This window comes from Phasianus colchicus, chromosome 13 (assembly GCF_987193195.1).
Source record: "Phasianus colchicus chromosome 13, bPhaCol1.hap1.1, whole genome shotgun sequence".
Lineage (NCBI taxonomy): Eukaryota > Metazoa > Chordata > Aves > Galliformes > Phasianidae > Phasianus > Phasianus colchicus.
In genome coordinates, this window is record NC_143448.1 from 10,597,238 (window position 1) to 10,616,658 (window position 19,421).

The window sequence follows — 19,421 nt, forward strand, 5'->3', positions numbered from 1 at the left end:
GATATTAAACACCAGAGACTGACAAGGAAGCAGCACCCAACGGCAGTGAGCAGTGTAAGGCTGATTGCCCACATCAACCCTCAGAACTGTTCTGCAAACGGGGCTCATTTTCCACAGGGCACAGTGGGGGAGATGCGCGCTGCCCTCAGAGCCCGGGGCGTGAGCCAGGCAGCAGGAAAGCACCGACGGCCCGCTCACAGCTTTCATCTTTTTGCGATATTTGCAAACAAACGTAATCACAGGCATCCAGAGATGTGCCGCACTTTCAGCTCCGTCCCCTCGGCCCGAGGTACGCGGGAAGGCGGCGCCGCCCGCCCCGGAGGCCTCGGCGAGAAAATGGCGCCCGGGGCCGGGCCGCGCGAGCGCCCCCCAGCGGCGGGGCGGGGCAGAGCCGCACCGAGGCGGCGCCCGCGCCGCCGCACACCGCCCACGGCCCGCAAAGTCCCCGCACGAACGCGGCCGCGCCCTTTAAGTGCGAGGGCGCGCGATTGGCCGCGGGGACTGCCAATCAGGGCGGGCGTTGCATCACCCCGGCGGGAGGGCGGGCGGCGATCGGCGTGCGGGGCGGGGCGGCGCGGGGCGGGTTTCGCAATCGCCGCTCGGCCGCGCTCCGCGCGTGAACGAGGAGGCTCGGGCCCGGCCGCGCCCCTCCCCTCCGCCGCCGCCCGCGCCGCCACAGGTAAGCGCCGCCGCGCGGGGGGCGCCGTGCCGGGCCGTAGGGGCCGCCCCCGCCGCGCGCCCGTCCGCCGGTGGCGCGGCGGCCCCGCGCGTGGGAGCGCATGATGCAATCGGCGGGCGGCCCCGGCCCGCGCCTCTCCTCCCCCCCGGTGAAGTCACGGCTTGGCGCGGCCGGGCGCCCCGCGCGGGCGGGGGAGGAGCGCGGCCGGGCGGCCCCCGGGCTGCGAGCCCCGCGGGGCGGCGGGGGAGGGCCGGGAGCCGCCCCGGGGCGGCGGGCGCCGAGGCGGGAGGGGTGGGGGGGGAGGGGGGAGCGGGCGGGGCGGCGGCGCTGATGTCAACGCGGAGGGCCGGCCCCGCGCCGCTGCGCCGGGAGCTGCGGGGCCCCGGCGGAACGCGGCCGTCGCGGCGCCCCGGGGCCGAGTGCCGAACGCGTCGAGATCCGAAAAGTTCGCAGTTGAGGAGTCGGTTCGCCTTTAGAAGCGGCGGCTGCAGCCGCGGATGCTCCGCGTCCCCGCGGCGCTGGCCGGGCTCGTGGCAGCGCGGTTCAGGCGTTACGCGGCGGTCCCGACCGCGTGGCTGCTGGCGCTCCGAGGGAAGGCCAGCGGCGTCCCGCTGCCGGCTGTGGCAGTGACGGAGCAGCCGTGCAGCCCACGGCGAGTTGTGGAGCAACGAACCAACCAGATTTATTTAACAGATTAAAACTTTTTTTCCCCTTTTTTTGCCAAGGGAAACGTTTGGAAGTTTCAAATTTGGGGGAGAAAGCAAAGCTAATGAAGGGCCTGACGTGCCTGGGACTCCAAATCCCCGGGGAGCTGCGGCCAGCAGAGCTCCGAGTGCCGCTATTGTGTGCGCTGGGTGGTGGTGGGTGGCAGCCGGCGGCTGCAATGGAACAGGGCAGCTCCGGCCGCTGGAGCAGCAGCAGTGCTGAGCAGAACCAGCCCGGCGCTGCCCCGTGCCGGCTAAAAGCTGCGTGGGAACGGGATGCCAGGGAGCTGCTGCCTGTTGTGTCATGCTAACATGTCAGTGTGGCACGCACCTGAGCAGTGAGCCCTGGCAGCCATCTGCTCACAGCCTTCCCCAGGTGCACGGTGCTTTGCCACAGCCCCTTCTGAGTATCCCATACCCTCAAACCTCCTGGTGGCAGCCCCTGAAGTACCCCTACAGTACTCCGTCCGAGGGGACGGAGCTGAAAGTGCGGCACATCCCTGGATGCCTGGATGTACAGAAGTACAGTACAGCCCTACAGTACAGTGTTGGAGCAGGACAGGAGCCGTGTGTCGCATCTCCCACATGAGTGCCGGATGAGAGCATTTCCCATTGAAGAAACAGTTGACACAGCATGGGACAGCTCCAGGAACTGGGGGAGACCTGTTGCAAAGTGCTCTGTGCATCAGGACTAACAGCAACCTGGGAGATGTGACACTTGGGTTCTGTTTCTCTGCTCAACCCACGTTCTCCTTCACTGAGAACTATCCCATTACATTTCAGTTTAATGGAACACATCATTTTTTCCTTTGAATTGCAGGGGCATTGGATAGAGATCTTATGCATATGTTAGAACAATATTAAATAGTTTTGATAGCATAGAGAGAAGAGCAAGAGGAACCTGGTGCTGTGAAGGAACTTGTCAGATGTTGGTGGGGCGCGATGCTTTCAGGGCAGTTCTGCCTGTTGTTCTGCAGTGGACACAACACGGCTGGTAGATGCAGCATTTCTCCAGTGCTGACCTAGCTGGGCTGCCCAGGAGAGCACTGCCATGCTGAAAGGGAGGGGACTGAAGGCTATGCTGTCCGACGTCTGCCCTGACATCTTTCTGTCCTGAAATATGAAAATATGAAATATGAAAATTTCTTGAGGGCTGTGGTTATACTCACACAACTCACACACCTCTTTCACTTGCTTTAAGGGAAAAGAGTTCTTGGCAACAGAATGTTAATTCTGAATAACACTGAAGCCAAACAACTGGGCTCTGCTGTGTGTCTTACTGAGCCATACTGTACAGCTGCATCCAGTTCAGGCTTCCTCAGATTGCGAAAGAAAATGTGCAATTGACAGTAACATTTTAATCTCATTAATGATAACCCAGCAGAATGTAAAATGGCACTCAAGCTGTGGTGGAAAACATATACAGGAGCAGCATGTAGCTGAGAAGCACCTGAATATTGCTGAGCATTGCCACACAGGGCTGCAGCCTCCTGTGCTGTCAGATGTAAGGCTGGGCTGGGCACTGCGCAGCTCACCTTGTGTTCTGCTGACCTCGGCTGCTCTTTCCAAATGGGTCCTCCTGGGGGTGTAGCAGCAGTGGTGTCTTGTACCACCAGCAAGGTTGAGAGCAGGCTGAGCCCCAGGTGAGAGGATGTCTGTGCCTTAGGCTGTCTGCCTGCAGCCTGCTGGGGAGCAGCATGGACAGTGAGTGCTGTGAGAGCCACAGCAGAGGAAAGTGTGCTGTGGGCAGGTCAGCTGTGGCCCATGTCTCCTTGTAGGTGGCTACAGTCCCCTGTCTTTCAAGTGCAGTGATTCTCACATTGCTCTCACCCTTCTTTCCTGTCCCACCTGCTCTCAAAGCAGTGTTAAAGGCTTGGCTGGTCTTACCTTGTTTGTGGCTGAGGGTTTCCTTTTGTGCCATTCAGTCACAGCCTTCATAGCACGCACCACTTGTACATTTTTGCACTGAGTACTGCTGAGACCTTAAAACAACCATCAGTTTGGGATCCATCTTCAAAAACAAATAAAACAATCTTACAGCTGGTGAAAGCACTGGAAGATGTGAGATGTTCAAGGGAAGGTGGTCTGTCTCTAGAACAAAGCAGAGACCACCAAGGAATGTGCATACACCCAGAAGGATGGTTTGGAGAGGACAAGGATCAAGTACTCCTGTTGGTCAAGAGTCAGGCTGTTAATGGGTTTAAGCTGCAGAAGAAAGAATTCAGTCTGAAAATTAAGAAAATTATATAACTGGGAGAAAAGTTAGACAGTGGAACTAGTTGCCAAGACAGAGGTTGTGAAATGAGATTTTTCAAGGCTAGGCTAGACACCCATCCATCAGGGATGGCTTTGGAATAACTGAGTAAATCCAGTGAACAATGCAAACAGTTTGACTGGATGACCCAGTAACAGTCCCTTCCAATCCAAATATGTTCGAGAGGCTTCTGAAATGTCCCAGCAGTTGGCAGCTTTTCCTCTTCCAGCATAGTTTTGGTGTGTTGCTGCCAGATGTGCCATCAGTACCTTTTGCCAAAGGCACTGATGTGTAAGACTGTAGCCGAACATAGCACGTTTAACAGCATTTGTTTTTCCTTCAGGGTTCACCTTGCTCTTAACCCATGTGAAGACCTGCTGGAAACACGATCTAGAAAAGAGTTTTCAATCTTCTAATATTCTGTTGTGTCAAAGAAGAGCCCGTCCAAATGAGCAAGACATCCCCGCAGAACACCGCTACAGATGCGAACGGAGTAAGCGTGATTCACACCCAGGCGCACAGCAGTGGTTTGCAGCAGGTTCCCCAGCTGGTTCCCGTTAGTCCTGGTGGTGGAGGCAAAGCTGTGCCTCCCAGCAAGCAGGGAAAGAAAAATTCCTTTGTGGATAGAAACAGCGATGAGTATCGTCAGCGCAGAGAGCGAAACAACATGGCAGTGAAAAAGAGCCGGTTAAAAAGCAAACAGAAAGCACAAGACACGCTGCAAAGGGTCACCCAGCTCAAAGAAGAAAATGAACGTTTAGAGGCGAAAATTAAGCTCCTGACCAAGGAGCTGAGCGTACTGAAAGACTTATTCCTTGAGCATGCACACAGTCTCGCAGACAATGTGCAACCTGTTGGCACTGAAAGCACCACAACAAATCCAGAAAACAGTGGGCAGTAGTCACTGCCACAGCCCGACGGGATGAACTCTGGAGGTGCAGCCTGTCCGCACCACCCATGCAGTAACTGAGCAAATGAGGGGTTCTTTTAACCATCATTGTGTGTGGATCTTTTTAGGTTTAGCACTGAAGATTTGATACAGTTAAACCAGAAACTGCTTAGGGTATTTCTTCAAAGGCGTTAAATATTTTTCTCTTCTAGAAGATTTGTCTAATAAGTGCAGATCTAAATCCTTAGTCAGCAAGGAGCTTACTATTACAGAAATAGCATTTCACAGATGTACTTACCTTCTCACATTTAGCATAACGGGAGAAATTCATCAAGATGGTTCACTGTAGTATCAGAAAGTCATAATTGGGTGAATTCCTTTAAATACCTTTTAGTGCATTTAAGCCCTTTCTTTTCTCCATTACATATTACAAACTGCAAAGGCCGTAGAGAGTTTGTTGTCCTGTTTGGTGAACTGCTTTTCTACCTACAGAGCAATTCCTGCAAAGCACCACTTAGGTTTTTCCAATCTGCTTACAGTTAATGGGCAGGGCACAGTAATAGCAAGCTGGGGTACTTCAAGACGTGTTCTAAAAAAACAGCAACATTCTTTAGTGATCTTTACAGGCACTTCCACAGGGCAAGTGGTGGTCTGAACCAAGCAGCACAAGGCCTTTTATGCCTGTGTTCATGTTTACTTGGCTTGCACAGTGACCGTGGGGCGTTAGGAGAACAAGATTTTGGTTTCCAGAAAATGTAAAAATGCTACCAACAACCTATGCTCTGCAAAACTGCATTCCTGCTGGGGTGCGGGTATCAGGGAGAACAAAATACACAGCTTGGCTGAGCAACAAAAGGGGTAGGGCAGCATCTGAACAGCAAGAATGTGTGGATCTTAGCTCACTTATGTTCATTTCCATTCTCACAGCCATTCAGATTTGCAGCCAAGCCTGTACAGAAATGCACAGTGATTTTAAAACTAACTGCCCTCGTTTGAACACCTGATTCGGCAGAATTTCTATAGCCATCACAGTTGTGTGAAGGAGTATCTTCAGTCTTATTTCCATAGAAATTTTTCTATAGCAGTTTTTTAAATGCTAGTGATAAGTTTTTGCCATGATCCATAATGCAGTGGTATGTACTATATATTGAGGATTTTAACAGCAAAAGTAAAGCAGGAACTTTGGCATAACCTTAATTTATTTTCATTTTTAAGTATTTCGTTGATGGTATGGTTGTGTTACATTTAACCTGTGTGTCTGGCTAGTGGATTATTACACTGTCTTAATTTCCCTCCTACACTACCTTTTTCCCATATTTTGTAGGATGCTTGTTTGCCTTGTACCTGTACTTAGGAAAAAACCCTTGGATATTATCTCTATGAAGATGCTGTTAGAAAATAAAGCCTTTAAAAGTTCTTTCTGAATTTCAATTTTTAATACAAAGGCAATTAGGTGCAGTTTTTTATGGATTGTTTTGGACTATGGTAGTCTTTTTACAAAGAGATGTTTTTTTGGTTCTAGCTGCAGCTTAATTAGATAAGATTGAAATATCAGAAACTAATAAAAACATTTTGCCTCCAATGCTGGCCTTATTTTTCCTGTCCATTTTCTGTTTCCTTCAGATACAGAGATGACCACCTCAAGCAGCTGTCTGAGAAATCAGTACAGCAGGTTCCATTTGTGGAATCATAGAATTGCCAGGGTTGGAAGGGACCTCAAGGATCATTAAGCTCCAACCCCCCCGCCGTAGGCAGGGCCCCAACCTCCATATCTAATACTAGACCAGGCTGCACTGGGCCCTGTCCAACCTGGCCTTGAACACCTCCACAACCTCTCTGGGCAGCCTGTTCCAGCACCTCACTACTCTCATACTAAAGAACTTCTCCCTGATATCCAACCTAAATCTTCCCTCCTTCAACTTATTCTTGTCCTTTAACAGATTATTGTCCTCCACTTAAGTTTCTATTTAGTGGGAAGAGAATGAGAAACTAATTACAGTTTGGACTAAATTCCCCATTTCTCTCTCTCTCTCACACACACTCACACACCAAAAAAAAAAAAAAGAATCCTTTCCTGAATGTATACTGCAATTAAAAGGTAATGAGGGAGGGGCTGGTGGAGGACAATCCTTCTACAAGGGTTTTGTATAAGGATGAAGACAACCTGACTGCATCACATTTCTTAGATGGGTGCCAGCTCTGGCAGGAGCCCCATCCCTTCCCTCTGTTTACTCTGTGTTGGAACTACGTGGCCTTGTTGCCCTGCTGATGGTTTGACAGCACAGTGTGCGCTCCACTACTGATAATCCAAAGAGGGGCCCCAAATCTGTGATGTTTTTCCAACCTTGCTGTACACAGGCTGCCTCCAGGAGAACGATTTCTTTAGTCTCTTGAGAGCAAGTAGAACCATCTGATGGAGACTCAGGAACTCCTGGTGCTCCAGCAGGTCACTTCTCCACCTGACAGCACCAATGCCACTTCCTTCTTGCATGAAACAAAACCACGAAGTTACAAGTTACTTGTTTGCACAATGACTTTTCCAGCTTAGCAGCTGCTTTGTTTGCGTGCAGACTGTGTGCGACTGACAAGTTGTTATTTTCAATCTATCCTCAGTGTGAGTTAGCTTCACACCCTCCTTGCAACCACTTATTCTGAGCCTCCTGCAGAAGAGCAGCGTGGCCCCAGGGAGCAGAGGCATGGGGAGTTTTGCCCACATTCTGCACAGGAGAACTCTCACGGTGAGCTTGGAATATCCCTCTTCTTCCTAAGGAAAAATTGGAATGAACACCTCCTCAAAAAAGATCCAGCATTGGTCTGTAAAAGTTTTCCTTTTGGTCCAATTTTTTTTTTTGATAGCAGCTATAGTCTGTGACACAGAACACAGAGCCTGCCACAAGAAAAAGCACCATACATTTCACCATGAAACGTTATTCCCACTTTCTTACAACGAAAGAACTCTCTTACTCCGACTTCCCCGAGCAGCAGGAGGCTCTGCCCCACTCACCACACGTGTAGCTGCAGCAGTGTCACTGCACAGAGATACACCCCACATGCATCCAGCCCGGGGCGCTGAAGGTTTAAATCTATCAATTCAGAACTTGGACCTTTTTAAACATGTAAGCTTGCTCAACACTGGGCACTCCTGTTATTTTGGTGCGGCTCTATCTGAGTCTGTTTGCACCGAGGGGAAAGAAAGGCATTTGGGAAAATACAGCTAACAGCCTAAGAAATACTAATTTAGTCATAAGGAAAGTTTGTCACAACCTGTATTCCCTCCCCAAAGCACACATTTAAAGCATATTAAATACCATTCTGCCATTTTAAAAGACTTACTCCCCTCCCTGATGCTAATGAAAAAGACAAAACAAAACAAAACTAACTTGCTTTTTACATAAGTGGGTAGAAATTATCCAGAACTGCAAAATAGAGCACTGGAAGGAAGGGTACAACCCGCAGTGGTTGAGTTCAGTCCCTGGCTGTGGAGGGCAGCGCTCCTGGCCCCGCAGAACCCACAGCAGCACAGCGGGGCAGCGCTCCCCCCGCACACTGCGTGCTGGGGCACAGCCTGCCTGCACAGCACCCAGGGCCAGACCTGTTCTGCAGGAGCACCGCCGCCGTGTGCCAGCATTAATCATAGCAGGGAAAGGCCTATTAACTGCGCTAGGATTACAGCTTAGTTGAAGCAATTCCAAAACTCTTTTTTTTTTTTTTTTAATCTGTGAAGTGTTACTGTAACACAGTAACTGCTATTGAACCAAAGCGACTGCAGGTTTCAGTGCCCAGAGCAGCGAGTGGTCTGGGTGCATTCAGAGCATGCTTCAGCTGCGCTTGGACTCAGAGGGCAGTGGGCTGAGGCTGCGGGCACAGCACAGTGCTGGAAAACCTTGCAGGGTTCAGAGACAGATGAGTCTGGAACGTGCCTGCAGGTTGTGGTGTTTGGCACCTGCACAGCTGCCAACACACAGTATGGCACCTCTGCACACACTGTGTATTGAGGAGCAGGAGCTTTTGCACCATGAAGCTCAGCAAGAGCACTGCTGCACACCACAGCTACTGACCTTGCATCTGCCCCTTCGCATCCCTTCCCATCTCAACACCTCCTGCATTCACCTCTTGTAGACTGTGGACAGCAACCTTTAAAAAAAATGCACATAGGTTCATTATTCAGCAAAGTGACATTGAACAGAAGGAGTGAAGCCCCTGGATTATTTCACAGTGCAATTCCTTGGTCTTCACTACGTGAAGTTCCCTATTTGGCAACGGGTCACCAAGCAGCTAGAAAGGAAGAGCGGGTCTGTGTCGCACAGCTCAGTGCAGTCAGTAGAAAGAGCAACACATTCACCATTTCTGAAAGAACTTCAGACCTCCAGCCGGTCAGAGCCAAGGGGCATAAGGCCACAACACTGTGCTTTTGATGTGTTCATCGGCAACAGACGTAAACATGACGTGTTCAGTAAACAACACTACTTTTATGTAGTCAGAGCACCCGGGACTATTTTATGATGCAAGTAGAGCATTTGTTCTCCCGCAGGCTTCACCTACAGTAAAAGAAAGGATTCTCTAGGTAATTTAAATCTTGCTTGAATGGAAAGTCATTTTGTGATCATTGTTAATATGTTTGTGGTCTATCCATATAAAATTTACATGATTTAATTCTGAAGCTGCTAACAACAGATGGTTTGAAGCAACTCGATCGTTTGGCAGAGCACAGCTCTGACTGACCCGGAGCCCTGGAACGAAGACGTTTCCTTCTTGCAGGTTTAAAGGCTTCTAAACACCACAGCAATCTACAATTTTAAGGAACAAACAGATGAACAAATTTAATAAGCACCAGGCTGTGTGCAGGATCAGTGTACCCTGTAACCAGAGCAGAAGTCAGGCTAACGAAGAGTCAATGTTTCCAGAGCACAAATTGGCAGAAAGGTCAGGTAAAGAAGCAGAAATGGCAGCAGGAGAATCTAATGAACACAAGTTGTAAACAAAAATGATGCCAAGGACGAATTTTAATACAAATTTCATTCTGCTTACTCCATTGTCACTGATATAAGATCCATAAGAAAAATATAAGTGTCATTGTGTCCACTGAGAAGAGCTGATTTTTTTCTCTTTTTTGCAATACTTGTGATAAAGCTTAATAAACGACTTAGGTTGTTAGAACTGCTGGCAGCATTCAGATCACCTGTATTTAAAAGAGTCTCTATCATCAAAATTCAGATTTAACTGGAAGAAATCATTGCTGTAGCAAGGTTATTCGGGTGGCACTTGTAACGTCAACTGCTGCCTGCAAAGCAGCGACGTTGGAGGTATATGGATATCCAGTGCTGAAGCCTTCTACCTTCATTTTTAATTAATGAATCAATCCAGCTAATAGCCTGCCCTCTTCTCACTATGAAGAATTGGATGCATGTTATTTTATATGCTGCAGTATTAAATCAGAACGAAGACTGATCAGCGTGGGACATTCAGCATCACCCTGAAGCTTACTCCTTTTGGCTGGACAAGGAGCCAAATGACTTGGCACTGCCTTGGCCTTCTGCCATGAAAGCCTCTATTTCTTCCACAGTACGTGGGACGCACGTCAGCAACTCCATCCCGCTGGCTGTCACCGCAATATCATCTTCAATCCGGACCTGTCACAGAGAACACGCAGTTACAGTGAGGTATTCCAGCTGGAGATGAGAAGCACTTTGGGCAGCGATGGCCACGGGAGCAACTGGTGTGTTTCCAACTGAGTTGATACAAGAGCAGAACACAGAGCAAGCACCAGAACCTCAGGAGGCAGTGGCCTGCAAGTGAGTTTGGTGGTGCTCCTGCCGTGCCCAGGGCCGGGTGAGTGAGGCTGCACAGTCCCTGTGCATCCCCACCCTCTGATACCAGGAGCAGGAAAAGGTACGTTGCCCCAGGCCTTGCCTGTACCCTTGCCAGTGCCCAGCTTGCTGGGACAGCAGTGCCTGCTGACACCTGAGGTGCCTGCTTGTGGAGCAGTCCTGGTGCTGAGCTGCAGTTTGCTGCTGTGTGCAACAAATCACATCTTCTCTAGATACAATACTTTCAAAGGAGGAACTGCAACACGAAGTAGCTTGTAGCTGATATTCAAACATTGAATTTTGAGCTGATAAGAAATTCCTGCACAGGTCAGAATTCCTTTTAAAGGACAATCACTGTTTTAAATCATGTAAGGAAAAAGCAGATCCTCTCAGTTTTCCAGCTTTTGTTCTGTTGAAATGAAAAGTATGTTCCATTTCTGTTTGACTCTAATCTCTCCTAACCAGTAAATGTGCCCACATAGTCATTTCCCATTATCTTATCAGAAAAATGTTGCTAAGTCGCTAAGCTGCAATAAAAGCAATTTTAGTAAGGTGTAAATCCAAGAGAACACACACTCCGGGGACTCCCATCTTACAGTTGTTTTAATTGTTTCTGACCTCTTGACATTTCCAACTAAAAATAAAGCTGGTTAACATTTGTACTTCTGATTGCAAAATAATCCATTTGTTCAAACAGAATGACTCATCCACTCCTTATTAAACTGTTTAATGATGTCGTTGCCAAATTATATTCTTTTAGCTGGTATCAAGTTAAGTGTATTATAAAGCAGAATTAAATAAATCAACTCCAAGTTCACACACTGGGTTCGGACAGCTGTACATCTGGAAGCTGCACGTGCTGTGTCTGAAGGGCCCATGCTGGTATTTCAGGGGATGCAAGCCACACAACAAACACATCTGGGCACTTCAACAGCTTTTACATGGGTGGTTTCGCCTCTTAGAGATGGAATTCCCCACTGAATTTGCTACAGAGACATTTCAGCCACAATTTGTCTGCTTTGCAACTGAGATTAGCAAAAAACCCAGTGTTGCTCTTTTTTTTGCAGTTGAGCGTCTTATTCTTTCAGCCGGACTTGGGCACTCCTCGCGAGCAGTGACTGCCCTGAGAGCAGAGAAGACAGGAGCCAGAGTGCACAGGGAACAGCCTGCGGACAACTGGACTGTCAGTGGTGCCCTGTGTGTGCCTCGAGAAAATTGGGATGGGAATGAGCTGGAAAATGGAATGAGGGTGAGGAAAGGAGCAGGGAAAGGCAAGATATGGTCAGGAGAGACAGGACTGACAGATAATGGCTGCAGAGGTAGAGTTTGGAACAGTCGGAACCTGGAAATGGGCAATTCTGTAAGAGGAAAATGGAGCAAAATGGGATGAGGCAGACTCAGGAGTACAGAGAGAGAGATTCTGTCAGAGGTGAAAGATCCTGAATGAGCAAAGAATGGTGAGTGCGGGGGCCACATGCATCCAAAGCCAGTGAGTGAGCAAACAGGAAGACCCGGAGCCTGGAGTGCCACACAGCACCAGACAAGAGCGGGGGAAGCTGTCAGGAGCCCACTGAGTGCTGCAGCAGCAGAGGGCAGGAGCAGCAGAGCCGCTCCCACACAACCCCCCTTCACTCTCAGTAGTACTCCAGGACCCAGCTGCTCTCTGCCTGCAGGAATCCAAGCTAAGGTGTATGCTTACACTAACAGTGAAGAAAGACTGCCCAGCCTTAGCGTGCATTATCCCTTTGGTTAAAGACAACATAAGAGCAGAGGAACACAGGCTCCCAAGAGGGGAACAAATGTGTGCATCCGTTCCTTTTGTTCACACTCTGTACATCACGCTGAGCTTAAACTCAGCCGAAGCAAGCAGCAACATCAGAGGACCTGCAAAACCTTCCCTTCAGGAGAGCCTGGCTTGCTCTTGTCCTCAGTCCAAATGGACAAAAGATGCTGGCTCTGGCTGGCAGAGTTTACCAACTTGGGACTGCCTTTCCCAGCAGGAGACAGTTATGAAACTTGCTCTCAGAGCTGTCCTTGTTTTCAGGCTCTTTGTTCCACAGTGCTGCTCGGTTCAGGGCTACAACAAGGCTTGGGAGCAGACGTGGCTTAAAGGAGCAGCAGCAAGCGGAGGTGTGAGGCCATGCTGCACAGCAGCTCCCAGGGGCTCCTCGCAAGCTTTTCTCCCACACATGGCTTTTGCAGTGTGAGATGGCAATTTCACAAAGCTATCCCGCACAGGCCAAGTGCCCAGGAACATCAGGACCCTCAAATGCCTTTATCTTATCGTGGGTAGTGGCACGACCTATTTAGATAGATTTGATTGCACAACAGCTGAACCCAGCAGCAGACCATCATGTGGCTTGACTCAATGGACCCAAATTGGTCCCAAAGCAGGGCTGTAAAGGCATGGCCAAGGACAGCACACGAGTTAACACCGCGCTGCTGTCAGCTACATATACAGCCTCGCACTTTGTCCTGACTAACTGATACAGTCATGCTCCCCAGAGCCTTTTGTGTTATCTTCCAAGAGAAGGGGGTTATAGCACTCATTCATTTCTTTTGGATGATGATATATAAAAAAGGCTTTTGAGAGTCAAGAAAAAATTTTGGCCAATTAAACAGCCCAGATTTGGTCGATGACAGATCCCAGATGTGATTAAAAAAGACCACTGGTGACACGTCTCCGATTTTTAATCTATTGAGCATTTGTTTGATTACGATTGTGGAAAGCAGCAACAGGATTGCTACAAAATCCTGAACAGGAAACCTCTGGGAAAGCAGGATAGGATGTATGCCACACGTGTGCCACACAAGGTAAATCAGCACATGATTTACATAGGCCAACTGGAGCATCCATGCATCAGTTTTTATAGCTGCTTTACTACTGAGGCAGATGCACGCGGCCAAGGGGACTGACTTTGACTCAGCCATCAACTCACCAATAATTTTTAATAAGCAAACTTAGCATAAGCACAATTTGACTTCCATACTGCATGGGATTGATTAGGAAATAGATCCATCCTTGCACTAAAATCAAAGAGAGGTGGGTACATTGCAGGACTGGGGAAGCATCTGCCACTTTCCTCTTTCCACGTTATTCAAAGCCTTCCTACAGAGGCCGATGGGCTCTGTGCTGCGTAGGGACTTTTTCTTACCCCATGCTGCCAGTTTCCTTCCTTACTCACAAGCACATTCTCATGTCAGGAACACTTTACTTTAAAGGTCTATGTATAAACATTTTATAAAAGAAGATCAAGATTTGTAGGGTGAGGCTATGCATTTCATTAGATCAACTGACATTGCTGGAAAAAGAAGCTTCAGGCACACATTCCCTTCATCAAGCCTCAAAAAGAACCAATAAAATATAAGCTAAATACAGGTTAGTAACAATTGCTCTTAGGTTAACCTGATTATGTTAATTAGGCAACTAAAGCGAAAAGGGTTAAAGAAGATTTACAAGCAACCAGTCACTGTTTTGGGGCAGCCTGCAACCATTACTTCTCAGAGCTTTAAAGAAAGTGACATGTTCCATTAGGACAACTGCTTTGCTGTGAAAACCTTTCCAAGATACGTTGAGTAGTGTTACTACGGCTGCATGTGAGATGTTAAAAAGTAGATGAGCATGCTTAGCAGTCAGTGAGCATTTTCACTAAGTCCCATAAAGTTTTCACAAATAGGATGTAGTGCTGGTTCTACAAATCCTAGGGAAAAATAAAGCCTGAAAAGAGGCTGAATATTTTTACTGGGTCTTTGAGAAAACATCATATGGACTGCATGATTCAGTAATCAGCTTATAAAGAGTGGACATTTCAAACCCCAAAGAGCAGCATTTAGAGCTGGTGCTTCCCCTTCCCTCAGCACCCACGCACTTGTCCTGAGCCTTACGCAAAGACACATGCAAATACCTTGACTTGCAAGGCTCTGTGTTCTCAGCAGAGCAATGCTCACAGAGCCCCAGTGCAGCACAGTGCCCTGGGACAGCCCCATAGAATTCATGGCCTTGGTGAACTGGGCTTAGTTTTACAGACTGAGAACTGCTGGACATGTGACAGAGAGACTTCACAGGATCACAAGATTGTAGGGGTTGAAACCCCCCTGCTAAAGCAGATTCTGCATCCAAGTGTGGAGCCCCCAGTGCAAAAAAGACAGGGAGCTGTTGGAGAGCGTCCAGAGGAGGGCCCGAAGATGGTCAGGGGACTGGAGCACCTCCCCTATGAGGACAGGCTGAGGGAGCTGGGCTTGTTCAGCATGGAGAGAAGAAGGCTGCGGGGTGACCTCATTGCAGCCTTTCAGTACCTAAAGGGAGCCTACAAACAGGAGGGGAATCAACTCTTTGAAAGGGCAGAGGGCTTGGAGATTCATGATCCCTGAGGTCCTGTCCAACCCTGGCCATTTTGTGATTCTGTGATTCTGTGATTCCTTACAGTGGGTTCCCAAAACAGATCAGCTCTAGTCTGGGATGAGGGCAGGCTGCAAGACTGCCAAGTAGCAGATCCAGTTGTGTAGCATGGGTGTCTGTGCTGCATGCAGGCATGGGGCTGGGCACAACCTGTGCTGACTGCATGCAGCTGTGCCGGTGTCACCACACTGGTACCAGCAGGAATCTAGGATCAGAAGAAAAGCCTCTCACTTTCTCCATTCCTTCTGGCTCCTGAAGATTTCATAACCTCCTTACAGCCAGCACTGGACAGCCCAAATTACAATAAATGGCTGCAGTCTTCTACTTTTGGCACAGCTCGACGGCTTCTCTTCTCTGTGCAGAGACTTGTCACACTTGAGAAAATTATCCCAAACCAAAAAGACATGAATTCAAGGTGAATTCATTAAACTCCTCAAATCCCTGTGCGGATAGTCTTACTCAGAATTACAGTGGTGTTACTTTGGTTCATATAAGTTCATTTTTGAAGTGAATTAAATCAAGCCAAATTAAGAACGCTTTAATTAGTGCTGAGCTCTGCAGAGGAAAGCAGACTTGTTATTTCCCTTTTTTAGAATGTAGGTTTTTTTTAAACATAAAGGAAGACTGGACATGGCTGTAGCAAGTTCTTTGGCTAGAACTGATACCAGTACTACTCCCAGTTCTGCTATGTTAGTAACACCAGGCCTCACAAAATCTTCTTTAACCACGCAGAGAGAAAATCTTCTGACGTGTTTGAGAGAGAAATACTCATTCTGGATAAGCCAGAATGAACCTGCACATGGAGAACTAAGCACTCTGAACAGCAAATTGCATTTTGACTGCATTACAAGTCAGCTTTTGTTAGAATTTAGAAATATTCAGATATGTTTCTGACTCAGATTTTATTTCCATTCTTCTCCTGGACAAAATCAAGTGACAACATCTGGCTCAGGGATGTGTGTATTATTTCTTTCTCTCTCTAAGTAAAATGTATTGTTCACAGGGGGATCGGAGATTTAGATTTTTGCTCAATCGTTTTTGGGCAGCTCCCCCTTGTAGCAAAGTTTGTTGGCTCACTTTCCTTACAAGTCAACATTACAGGAAGCTAAGCAAAAACAGGGCAGAAAGTTAGGCTTTGTTTGGAATCTCTGGAATAGAAGTGCCCAATTCAGCAACTCATGCCAAGTAGAGACCCTGTGCTGCCACTCTTGCCACATGCAAACACACAGCAGGTGAGCCACGTGCATGCCTCAAGCCAGCAGAGCTGGAGGAGGCATTCACAGCAAACCATGGGAGAACATGGGCTTCACTGAACATTTCCAGAGAAAGCTCACCAGGAATGAATTGAACTGCCCCCAGATCTCCCTCAGAGTGCAAGACCAGTGAAAACAGCTAAACCTGTTTCCTTGTGGTGTTAAGCTACATGAGTGCAGCGTTCCTTCAGTGTGTGGTGCCATATACAAAGTTAGAAAATACAAAGGCAGAGTTAACTACTTTTCATTCATCAGAATCTCAGTTGGCTGGCGGGCAAGTCTTGATAAAGAAACAACATAGAGACAGATAACGTCCCAAACCTCTGTAATGAATTAAACAGCAGACAGGGTAAAGTCCCAGGTCTCTTGATAAGATTGCACACACCAGATAGTGAGGTTCCAGAGATGGTTGCCCAGGCCCTTGCTGACTCATGCGGCTGGTAATGGCACACACAACTTTTCGGTCTGGGCTGGTGGTTCAAAGCTAGCTCAGACCAAGAACAGTACCGTAATTACCCTCTCATGGATGGTGTACAGTGATAAATTGTTGATGGCAGCAACAGACAATTCCTAATGAGTGACTTCTCATACCAGAAAATCACCGCCGTTGCCAGTGATTGTTAGCTGCGTTGAGACTTAGCAGAAAAGCCAAGAGAAGGATGGGGCATTACAGCTGCCTGCTTTATCTTCTTTGTGCATGAATACAGAAGCTCAGAGAACAATGCAGCACCCTTCAAATGCTTGCTCTGCTAAAATGAAAACCTACTGGAAGCCACTGCAACTGCTACGCATTCTGCTAGGGTGGTGGTTTTGAATGGGAAATGCCCCGGAGAGCATGGAGAAACGAGGCCCTTTTATTTACACAGCAGCTGTCTGAGTGGAAACAATCTTCAGATCACAGCTAACGCCTGAGTCAGCCAACGTTTTCCATGCACACGCTGCTACGTAAGTCCTGCAACCTTGAGCAAGAGACCTAGTGAAGACCCCTGGCCATTCTTAAACAGGAGAGGTTTAAAATTCATTAGTTTCAGGCCATTCTGGCAATAACTGAGAAATAGCAATTATTGCTCTTTTTCTCTAACGCCTCCCTGACTCGAACAGCACAAGGCTCTCCAGCCCTGCAAGGGAGCACCCAACCATTGTTGCAGGAAGCTAACTCTGGAATATGAATCTCAGTCTCACTTTATAACATACACATTTCCCAAGATAAAACACTTACCTGGTATGCAACTTCACAGCGTTGACTGAAAGTATTTCAGTCAATGGAAAAATACAGGTCTCTTGTTCATTAGATATCACAAGTATAAAACTTCATTTCAAAATATCAAAAAAAGACTGGTTTCTCTATAGAGCAAAATGGCCTGAGGTGCTGTTTCAGGTACAGCCGTCCCATACAATACATTATAAATTCCAAAAGATTTATTCTCAAGTACATAGCAAAGACAAACAGAAAACCAAATGCAGAAAACCATCCAGCTGAACGTTACTCACCCCACCAAATCCTCTGAAACGCTGCAGGACATCACTGTTGATGAAGCAGGACTGTGCGGGATCACGGAGTGCTTGGTCCAAGAGGTGGTTGATGAAGTAGATCCCTGGCTCGATGGTCAGCACCATGCCCTGCTCCAGGTTCCGGGCAGTGCGCAAGCTTCGGAGCCCCGGCAGGTCAATGCGTTCCACCCCCTGTAGAAGGAAGACCAGCTCAATGGACAGAAGTACTGACTGTGGGTAACCTTTTATCAAACCCTCCTATGCTGACTATTCTGTTAGACATCCAAAATAAAAGTTCTGGGGGATTGAAATTGTGCTACACAATCATCTCTCATCATTCCCTCATTTCGCTTTCATAGGCAGTGATTACCAGGTTTCAACTCAACAACCAAACTGCTTTTGCACTGCAGAGGTTCTGGCTTCATGATCTGCTTGGTGCTGTCACACCGTCTTTGGAAAAGTACCACTTTAGAAGACTAAGTAATTACTTCGCTAATTACAAAGTAATTTCTTTCTATATCTTACCTTGAAAAATATATTTAAAGCCACATGCAATTCTTAAAATGCACCCTCCATATCGTGGCTGAAACAGCTGAACTACGCAACAGAGAGCAGTTTCTCCAAGAAAATGCAAATGTTTATTCTCACTGTATGCTATTAAAATTATACATTTATGATCTCGATTCAGGAGCAGTGAGTCTACACATGACCTCATAAAAGCAGCCCATTTAAAACTACACTTTTGTCAGATTGAAACTTTCAGGCAACGTAGTTTTTAATAATATCATTCAGCACCAAGTTAAAACAAGTTCCAACTAGCAAAATGTTTTCTTCTTCACCAAAGCTGGTAAAGTAAAATGATATATGAGGACGTGCTTAGTCAAGCAATTAGAAACACTGCAAGGAATAATTCAGGATATTAATTTTCTTCCCCCAAATGTGCCAGCTATTGCAACATCTAAAAAAAAATACATCTCAATCCCATTAGTTTTTTGAAAATCCTTTGCAATCGTAGCAAAATCAACAAATATGGTGACCAATAAATAGTCCACAGGCCTGCAGCTCACAAAAACGTACACGTGCTGACCTCCGCTCCTGGAACTTTTTCCAGATTAGCCAGGCAGAAGTTAATGGCTTTGCTAGACAAAGGCTGTATTTATCTCATCTCCAGGTAGCTTTCTCATGTCCATCACCTGGGCATTTCAGCCATCACCTGGTCATGGCCATTTTCCTTGTTGGTAGGAGAATCTCTTTCCAGAAGCACCAGCACAGCGCCTGGTACCAGTGGGAAGGAACATCCCCTTGCTGGGAGGCTAAGAATGCTACCTGGGCACTGCCCTCTGCTCCTGGCATGGCTGTGCTCCCACGTCTCTTCCACGTCAATGGCAGAAGTTCTGTGGGGACACAGGAGAGGCAGGGTCCTGAGTATTAGCCACGTTTTAATCTCTCTGAATCACCTCTTCAAAGTGTATATAACCCCAAAGCACTGTTTGCTCCTGAGCTCCACTTTCAGAGAAATACCACTTGCAATAGCCACTCAGCAGTGTTTGTTTTGTTCTCACCAGTTGCCCAAGCAATAACAAGGTTTCTTTTTTCCCTTAGCAGAGCTTATTCTGTCCCAGTGCATGGCATCTCAGAGGAGCCAAGACTTTCAGTGCTAACCATTTGGGATGCCTGCATGTGCCTCACCCTTGAGAGATGCGGAGTGTATGCAATTCTCAGTGCCCTTGCAAGCCAGGCCCCTGCAAATCCCCAAATGTATTCTGACAATTTTCACTGGATATTTCATACATTTCATATGCTTGATCCACATTTTGCTTATTACATTAAAATAAGAAAGCATGATTTTGTTGTACTGAGGACACGAGAATACTCGGATATTAAGCACAGAACTTTGCTTTTGGGTTCTTATCAGAAATCAAAGGGAATCAATATATTTCCGAAC

The 19,421-nt window shown here is 47.6% G+C and overlaps 3 protein-coding genes across 6 annotated transcripts in view; 1 reads left to right on the top strand and 2 right to left on the bottom strand.

Annotated features, from left to right (window-relative positions):
• The window catches only part of LOC116244009 (uncharacterized), a 51,163-nt gene extending 47,720 nt beyond the window's left edge, over positions 1-3,443 (bottom strand). For 2 of the 3 annotated variants that reach the window (XR_016470566.1, XR_016470565.1), the window contains exon 1: positions 2,285-3,443. The gene's annotated coding sequence lies outside the window, so the exon portion shown is untranslated. The remainder of the gene's footprint in view (positions 1-2,284) is intronic. The other variant, XR_016470567.1, reaches the window with a different exon arrangement.
• On the top strand, positions 548-5,943 carry CEBPG (CCAAT enhancer binding protein gamma). Its single transcript, XM_031615135.2, has 2 exons — positions 548-679; positions 3,981-5,943. The coding sequence occupies exon 2, from the start codon at positions 4,086-4,088 to the stop codon at positions 4,536-4,538; it is 453 nt and encodes a 150-aa protein (XP_031470995.1). The 5' UTR covers positions 548-679; positions 3,981-4,085; the 3' UTR covers positions 4,539-5,943.
• A 3,327-nt stretch (positions 5,944-9,270) lies between these two features.
• PEPD (peptidase D) overlaps positions 9,271-19,421 on the bottom strand; it is a 120,994-nt gene continuing 110,843 nt past the window's right edge. Inside the window, exons 14-15 of one of the 2 annotated variants that reach the window (XM_090149314.1) lie at positions 17,477-17,668; positions 9,271-10,156 (exon numbers count right to left, since the gene is read on the bottom strand). In XM_090149314.1, coding sequence (XP_090005440.1) covers positions 10,007-10,156; positions 17,477-17,668 — 342 coding nt within the window. In that variant the 3' untranslated portion in view covers positions 9,271-10,006. The remainder of the gene's footprint in view (positions 10,157-17,476; positions 17,669-19,421) is intronic. The other variant, XM_031615352.2, reaches the window with a different exon arrangement.